A 9,199-nucleotide genomic window follows, 5' to 3' on the forward strand; every position below is an offset into this window, starting at 1 on the left:
ATTTTGTTCGTACATTCAATCATTGACTGAACTTTTCGTAGACTCATGCATTGATTAAATTTTTGTTATTACACTCATGCATCGATTGAATTTTTCGTAGACTCGTATACTAATATAAATACTCATTTTTGTAAATGAAGGATAATTTTAATTTAATTTATTATATATACATGTGTATCATTTTAAACATTTCTTTACATAATGTTAAGTACAATATAATTATTTTGTGACATGAAAAGGAGATATTAGAGAAAGGGAATTATTTGTATTAAATATGTAATAGTGGAAACCTAGTTTCTACATCTTTAGGTTTATTACGCATCCATCCGTAAGGATTGCTTTTAATATCATCTTCCATTAAAACTTGTTTCTCTGCCATCAAATTAGCAAAATCAGAAACAACTGGATCTGCTCCTACACTACTCATCGCTATTATTTTACCGTCTTTTACATAATAAGCAAAATATTGCAAGTTTTCTAAAGAACCATAAATAATCACTTTATCCGGCTTGCCGTATCCTAAAAATATATATTATTATATATAATATAATAATAAAATTTCAAATTATAATATAAAAATAAAATGTGTGTGTGTGTGTTTACCTGCATATCGATAACTCTTTCCAAATAAAGTAGTCCAAAAAAATGGGACACTGTATAAAGCTTTTTCTTTATTACAAATATTTAAAGCTGCTATTTTACCATGATAATGAGCTAAACCATAATGACCAATAGCAGCAGAAATATTATCAGAACCTAACACTGGAGCATAAGCTATATCACCACCAGCAAATACATTTTCTATATTTGTTTTCAAATACTGCAATTAATAAAAGTAATTAATAATGAAACGTACATGTATAAAACAATGAAAAATAGCATTCAATATAAAGGTGATACCTTATCTACGATAATAGCACCATTGTCCAACAATTTAATTGTTGATTTTTTTAACCAATCCGTATAAAATGTAGAGCCTATTCCAATAATACATATATCTGCTTCAAGAATATTACCATCAGACAATTCAACTTTGCCTAATGTATTATCAGTTCCTTCTTTGGGAATAAACTTTGATATATTATTGTTAAATATAAATTTAATACCTTAAAAAAAACGAATAGTTATATATTGTTCTTAACACAAAATTACATATATTAAATAATAAAATTATAGAAACCTTTTGTTTCAAATTCTTCCCGAACTCTGTTACCAATTTCTGTACCAAAAACGTCATGTAAAGGTACAGTGCCTCGTCCTATAACGGTGACAGATGCACATTTATCTATACAGTAAGAAGCTACTTCCATACCAATAAAGCCTAAGCCATATATAACTACATGTTTATCGGGATGTAATAATTTATGTACAGCATGTGAATCATTGTAATTGCGTAAAACAAAAATATTCTCCAAATGAACTCCAGGTAAATCAGGTACTCTTGCTTTGCTACCAGTGCAAAGGTATAAGTAATCATATTTTAATGTTTCAGAATTGTCAAGTGTAACAATATTTTGATTTGTATCCAAAGCTGTAATAATAGAAAAGATATAAATAATAAAACATGTATATACGTATATAATTTGTGATTATTGCTTTTACCTATAGCTTCTCGACCTAGTTTAGTTTCAATATTATGATCATTGTAAAAACTTTGCTGTCTTAAAGAAAATTTGTTCACGTCGAAATTCAATACTTTAGATACTTTCACTCTATCATAAGGCAATGTATTTTCTTTGCAAATTAAAATGATTTTTCCTGTAAAGCCTTCTTGACGTAAGCTTTCAGCACATGTAGCTGCTGATGGGCCTCCGCCAATAATCAAAGTAGTCTTTGGATTTTTAGCATCATATTCACACATATCTTTAACCCGTTTATTAACTTCTAGATCTTTAACTCTTGCTTTGACACGTACAAGTCCTTCTTCATCTATAGTTACCTGCATATATATAACAATGCATTATACGTCAAAAGAAAATACATTTTGTATAAGATATTAAGAAAGTTTGTAGTCACCTTATAACAAGGCAAGGAATCTAATCCTGGATAATCTTCTATATCACCTGTTTTTATATTGAAACATGCTCCGTGCCATGGACATCTTACTATGCCATCTCCTAATGCACCAGTATGCAACGGAGCTCCATAATGGGTACATTTTGTTCCAACTGCATGGATTTCTCCTTTTTGTTTTACTAATAACACTTTAGATTCATTCTTTCCAAGAGTCACCACTTTCATTTCATTTTCATTAATGTCATTTTCTTTGCATACTACATCTTCTATATAATCAGATTTTTGTGGTACACCTAAAAATGAACTTTTATTTTATATACAGTTATATGTGACATGAAATATATAGCGCATAAAAAAAAATAAAAAGTAAAAAGAGGGAGTATTGTAACAAACTTACAAGAACAACAGCATGATCCTTGTTCTTTATTGCATTGATTACAGACATGAATTTTTCTCTTATCCTCCCCATTTGTTGACATTACAAACTCGGGATATGTTAAGTAACTTCAATAAAATAAAGGAAATATATTGATTTTTATAAAACGTACACAAAATTCTTCGAAAGTATTAGGAGTCAAAGAAAAAAATCCATTGATTTATGAATCGGAAATATTCTATTATGATATTTAAAGAATTTTTCTTGTTTGTGTATTTAAAACCTGATCGAAACTTTACGACATTGACGTACGAACAGCTGATTGATAAAGTAATGTGTTAGTGTTATTAGTACGAAAAGATTTTCATAGGTGAAATCTTATTTTTTCATGTATCAATAAAACATAGTCAACTAAAGATTAATTACAATAATAAAATTTAAATAAACAACAAATGAGAAAATGATCAAACAAAATTATATTACCTATGTATTAGATTATTGTATAATTTCTGTCTTAATATTTGAATAAAATGAAGTTGGATAAATCAATGTTGCTATGTATAGCAACATATTGAACATTATTACCACCTATAAATTGTCTTAATTTAAAAAATAACAAAATGTTTTTTCAATTCACCTAATGTCAATTTTGAATGTAAATATATGCTTATCTTTTTGGCGGATGAATCCTGATAGGTGCACAAAACATGACAGAAATGACGCAATAACCTAACAATTGAATTTAATATTATTATTAATTACCGCAGATTTTTGGATAAATTACAACGTATATGATTAAACAAAGGAAGAATAATTCTCGTATTCATCGTTAATTTCGATTTAATTGTTTCTTTTTATGGTAGTAGAATAACGCAGATGATTCATATCACAATTTGGTATTTCCGGTCACAAGCAACAAGTTATCGGAATTCCCATATATGTATTTTATAAATTACGCATTAATTAATTGAAGATAAGAATTTTTAAATAAATTTCAATTAATATCGAATGCACATATACGTAGAAATATTCAACTACAACAATTATTAAATTAGCAATATTGTACATATGGTTTCAAAAATAAAATTTAAATCAATATTCTTTTGATAATCATAGCCGATCACAGATATGTATAGATTAATTGATTATTTTCAAATGTTATTAAAAAATAAGATTATAAATATAATTTTTCAAGAGATAAATTAAAAGATAACATATACTTTTAATTATTCGAATGATTTGCATATATCTATTATAAATTACATATTTGTTTATATGTGTGTAAATTATTATCAGAAAGTGATTGAAATTATACATAGCATATGCGAAATGATCAATTTTTTAATACTATTCTTATTTGTTAAAAATAAGTACGAATTGTACGAATAAAATAATTTTAAAGTATATTGCCACACCTTTCTCTGTAGATTTATATCTTTCGGTTTCATAGTCATCTGTAGAGGAAAATTCTTTACAATGTTTCAAACCCATGATTAATGAATTACTGTTTGTTATCTTTACCACTCACAAAAGATATCTATGAATCGAGACTGATTGAAACTGATTTTCGAATCTATTTATCACCCGATATTGTGGCATTGTAGGAGTAAGATTACGGTGTATGAATGGACTATATCAAATAACCTTGAGCCAAACCAGCAATGAGTAATAAGTTTTTACTTTCACTTTTTTTTGCTCCTTGCACAATCAAAATTTACTTATTTTTGATTCAAATAACATATTTGAAAAAGTAAATTTTTTATGAAAATGTCACTAAAAATTCATTTTAATAAAAAATAGTTTTTCAATTAGAACATATAAACAAATAACTCTCTTTCTTTTTATTATTTTAGATCTTATATATCCTAATAATAATTAAATGATATGAAAAATATTCTTATTATTTGTATCATTTTATTTTTATTGTTAGTTATGTATTTTAGAAACTGTGACAAAAGAATTTGGTGGCCTTTTTTTTTGACAGTTCATCAATGTATTATAAACTTATAAAACTTATATCAATAAATCTCTAATTATTAATAGGGAGCAGAAAGGAATGAAAAATCTTGTTGTGCCCTTTATTATAAAAAGCACTAACATTATATACTACGACTGCAATATGACTGCTTCTGTACAAGTTATACTGCAGGTATTTCTAATAAATGATGAAAAAACAAAAAAATATACAATTATCTATACATTGGCACGGTTTGTTAAATATACAGTTCAATGTTCAAAAATGAAAATATCGTTAATTTACTGATTGTATACTACGTAAGTTTTTTTCGCATACACTGACAACTTATATTTTATTCTAACATAGAGAACGTAATCATAATTATAAATTTGTACTAAAAACAATACATTATACGAATATTTCAATGTTAAAGATAATTGTGAGAGTATTGAATGCAATATTCTTGGTCACACACATATAATTTAAGGATTTAGATTTAGTTTAACAGCCTCCTGGCGTATTACAGAAATCAGTTCTTGATTTATTAAAAATATGAATCTCAACCCTGCTATCTGTAATATGTAATAACAAATATTAAAACTTAATAATTTTATATATAATTTAAAAAAAACATTTAGCGATTACCTCTATTACACTGTTATTGTTCAATTTTATTTTATTTCCAGCAAGAATCGGTCTACTGTCCACAAAAATTGGTCTCTTTCCTTCAGAAGATAAAAAGAAATCACCATTATTTCTCAAACGAATTGTTCCTTGTCTACGAGATACTTTCCATGCTGGTCCTTCTAAACTCAAATCTACATCGACATTATGACCCTTCGCAGATCTTCCCACAGTTATCTTGACAAATAAAGTTGTAAACAATATTATATTTAGACAAATTAATATATAATATACAGGGTATTTCGAAAATTTCAGAACGGTAAAATCTCAAAAATCATTTATCATAAAAAAACCATAAAATAATGTTTTGGAAGCATCAACTTAAACAATATATAATACAAATGTGACAAGAGTCTTTTCTTTTTAGACATTTTACCGTTTAGAAAATTTAGAAAAACCTTATATATATATTATCACCTCTCGAGATCTCATAAGATATCTGACAAGTCGTCCTCTGAGTATTGCCAATGTTTGAGTGTCAAAATCTGGTGGATTAACACCTGTTACACTGTCAACAAGAACATTCCAAGTTCTTCCAAGTTCATTCTCTAGCATTCTAATTTCTCTTTTATTCTTCCTATCCAATGTTACAAGTTCAACATCTACTGCTTCATCTTTCTGTTCCATTAATTCTGCATCGACAATCATATCTTCAGCATCAGAAAAACTTAATACATGTTCACCTTTAGGTAAACTTTGAACAGTTTGATCTGGCAATAAATGGTACTGTTTCATCAATTGCCAGTGAGCAAGTAATGCCTTAGCTGTTCTATGTGGAAAAAATGTATGTGCATTTGCTTCAAGAAGTTCTTGAAAAACCTCTAGTGTTGGCTGAGAAGTCTGTGTTAATATAAAACACGTATTACATAAATTTTATCAAGAGAATAGTTATCCTTTACTTTCTAATATACTTACTGATTTCACAGTACCAAGAAGATCTTCTTCAGCTTTACTATATAAAGTTCTTGCTTGTACACTAGCTATTAATTCAGGATGTAAATTCCTCATAGCTTGAACAGCTACACGAGAAACTGCACTATCATATAATAAAGCATACCATCTTTGTTGAATTTCTTGAAGTGTAAATCGACATGAAAATTTTGTACCACGATGTACCTGACAAATATACATTTCTTATTATGTTGAACAATACTTATTGTAATATTATAATTAATTTTTAAAATAGAAGGTAGAAGTTATATAAAATTCAATGGTTTACCATTCGCAAATCATTTGTTTGTTGCACACCAGTTATTAAAGCTAAATCGTCAGTAGGTTTCCATCGGCCAAGATCTTTTGTAGCATTCACCGAATGTGAATGGCTTTTATTTTTCTTACTTTTTCTACCAGATCCATTTGAACCACTTGGCCTAGGAGGCCTACGATTACATCTGTCATTTTGTGTCACGTTTGGTGGCATTTGCATAGGACTTGCAAGAATTTGAGATGGCAAAACATCCTGTGGACTAGCAGATACCGATAAAGTCCGTGTTCTTGATGTTGATTTTGTGCTCGTTGTAGAAGGTTGCAGATTAAATGTTGTTTCAACCAATTCATCATCAAATTTTCTGCGTTTTATTGTACGCGATGAACTAATAAGTAAAAAAAGATTCAATCATTAATAAAGTATAGAAAGAAAAAAATATAGACACAAGTAATTAATAATGTTAAATATAACTAAGATTGTAATTAAGATTTGTTGGTTAGTTTTAGTAAAGAGAAAACTATATAAAATTCTCATTTCTTTGTATACGTGATATTTAAAAAATTTGATTAGTGTTGTAACATGAGATATAAACAATCAATTTATATATATATATAATAAATACCTTCTTCGTTTTGTTGCTAATGCATCTAAATTTGAAGATTCAACTGGAATATTTAAGAAAGCTTCTCCACTATGAGAATGTCCACTATGGTTTACATTTGTTGAGGTCGATATACTCATTATTTTATAAACTTATCATGAAATTTAACAAAAACAATGCTTCCAGCAGCTAATTCTGTTCGCATTGCATATGTACATTGCATGCATACATGAACTTAATACATTCTCATATAATATAAACGTAAATATAAGTAGTATAACTAGCGTTTGCGCAGAAACTTCTGCTCATACGATCTTACGGAAATTAAATATTATGCGCAAACAATTCATAGATCTTTCACAAGATTGCATAATATTAGAAAATATATTGTAACTTATATAAAAACAGAATAATATTTATTAATACATGAAATTGTATTTATGCATACAATTTAGAAAATAAAACTATTGAAAAAATCCCTATATGCCATATGGTTAAAATCGTGAACACTAGATTCTTAATTTTAATATACTAAAAATTGAACAAATATATATATATATATATATATATATATATAAAAGTTTAAAAAAAGGTTTAAAAACTATACTTTTTAAAAAAGTTATTTACTATTTTGATGATTGTTTTAAAATTTAGAGATGTTTATCATTTTAATTTGACTAGTAATTCTGCCTAGCAATGCAACTAGACTCTGATAAAGCCGCCAATCAAAACAATGGAATATAGATAATTCACTAGATTCGAAAAATTTAAAAAACATTTATAAATAATTATATCTATGAAATATTAAAATAATATAAAACATTTGATTTTCTACTATCGTATTATTTAAATTATCTTTTATAGAATTAAAATATTATTTAAATTATATAAAATGCTATTACTTATGATAATTAAAGAAAAGAATGTCGTTTTGCGCGCGAGCGCGAAGAGATTTAAATATTTAAAGTATAGAACATAAAATATAATAATATTTGATAAATAAAATACATAATGAATTATTTTAATTGAAATATCTTATTAATCAGGCATACTGGACGAATATAATACAGTAGAGAGTAGAGATCAAAGCTTACGTATTTTAATTAAATGATTAATTTGTAGTTTGATATTTACCAACTTCTTTAAATTGTATATCTTCGTGATACTACTAAATGTTTACATGCATAATGTAAAAAATTTATATCAAATGTATGTTTATTACCACATTTTAAGGATACTCGATGTAGCAATATGAGAGATTTTTAAATAAATTCATTTTATCATTAAACAGATAATATTTCAATTTTACAACGTTGATCTGAAACATCGCTAATAATTTTGTCCTAATTAACACTTTTATGACTTTCTACTAAATCTATAAGAAATATAATATGATCAAATAATTTAATCTCCAACAAACAACAAAATAAATCAAATATATTATAATCATTGTATTAAAAATGCTTTCTTCTTTCACTTAGTTAATAATTATTAAAATGCGCGTTTTTATTTTATTAATTATAAAATTCAAAAATAACACAAAGATACATGTTATTTTATTAGTTAACTTGGCATACCGTATGTAGTACATATTATAATAAATAATTTCATGATCAGTTGATAAAAAACGTGAATAATAAAATGACAATTTCTTGGGCCAAAACAACAATGCAATAAAATAAAAATTCTTTTAAAAAACGAATACGATGCATCCTCGTCGTTCCTATTTGTTGTTTTTTTCTTCTTTTTAATATTGTGATTAATAATTATTTTCATTAACTTTTATGAATGCATTCACACGAGAATTGCGTTTTATACATTTTTATTTTTAATCCATTCCTCTCCTACAATTTACTGGGGGTTTTCTATATTTGTTATTATATATATTTATATATATATATATATATAATATTAATATATATCTATATATATATAATATATATATATTATACATATATTTATATATATTAATAATACAAACCCTTTACCATTCATTAGTTTATTCACATAATTTAACACGTAAACGTATAAGTTAATGGTGTCATATTACTAACTACGGGTAGATATATAAAGTTATAGGCGCCCTGGGGTTTTTTCAAGGGTCCATATCTCGTTCTCTCACGTATAAAGCTTACGCAAGTGTTACAAGGCAACAGTCATTTTAACGGTGTTTTAATCGTTTTAGCAGGCAACATTAATACGAAGAAAGTAGTAAGTGCTTTTGAATAATTGTTGGAAGGGAGAAGGACGATTAAACGTATAAAAGTTTCAGTCTTTCAAAATGAAAAGTCATTTGGTAATAAAATGTCAATTAATCAAATAAGAATGTTGACAAACTTATTACAGATTATCTTGTTG

The 9,199-nt window shown here is 26.5% G+C and overlaps 2 protein-coding genes across 7 annotated transcripts; both read right to left on the reverse strand.

Moving 5' to 3' along the window:
* Positions 1-125: 125 nt before the first annotated feature.
* LOC107066416 (apoptosis-inducing factor 3) lies at positions 126-4,135 on the reverse strand. Of its 6 annotated transcripts, none has more exons than XM_015321015.2 (8): positions 3,808-4,135; positions 2,414-2,520; positions 2,017-2,309; positions 1,603-1,939; positions 1,181-1,531; positions 901-1,106; positions 604-820; positions 126-519 (listed from the first exon to the last, which is right to left on the reverse strand). In XM_015321015.2, exons 2-8 carry the CDS (start codon positions 2,493-2,495, stop codon positions 269-271), a joined length of 1,737 nt encoding a protein of 578 aa, XP_015176501.1. In that variant the 5' UTR covers positions 2,496-2,520; positions 3,808-4,135; the 3' UTR covers positions 126-268. The 6 variants fall into 6 exon arrangements, with proteins under 6 accessions (XP_015176501.1, XP_015176500.1, XP_015176503.1 ...); XM_015321014.2 differs by lacking the exon at positions 3,808-4,135 and adding an exon at positions 3,155-3,515; XM_015321017.2 differs by lacking the exon at positions 3,808-4,135 and adding an exon at positions 3,030-3,070.
* Positions 4,136-4,286: 151 nt separating this feature from the next.
* Positions 4,287-7,189, reverse strand: Rcd5 (microspherule protein Rcd5). The gene is made up of 6 exons (XM_015321020.2): positions 6,863-7,189; positions 6,253-6,625; positions 5,949-6,149; positions 5,451-5,873; positions 4,995-5,210; positions 4,287-4,921 (listed from the first exon to the last, which is right to left on the reverse strand). The coding sequence occupies exons 1-6, from the start codon at positions 6,979-6,981 to the stop codon at positions 4,832-4,834; spliced, it is 1,422 nt and encodes a 473-aa protein (XP_015176506.1). The 5' UTR covers positions 6,982-7,189; the 3' UTR covers positions 4,287-4,831.
* Between the last annotated feature and the right edge of the window lie 2,010 nt (positions 7,190-9,199).

Source organism: Polistes dominula, unplaced genomic scaffold (genome assembly GCF_049000335.1).
Source record: "Polistes dominula isolate Pdom_NZ unplaced genomic scaffold, Pdom_raw_medaka contig_29, whole genome shotgun sequence".
Classification (NCBI taxonomy): Eukaryota; Metazoa; Arthropoda; class Insecta; order Hymenoptera; family Vespidae; genus Polistes; species Polistes dominula.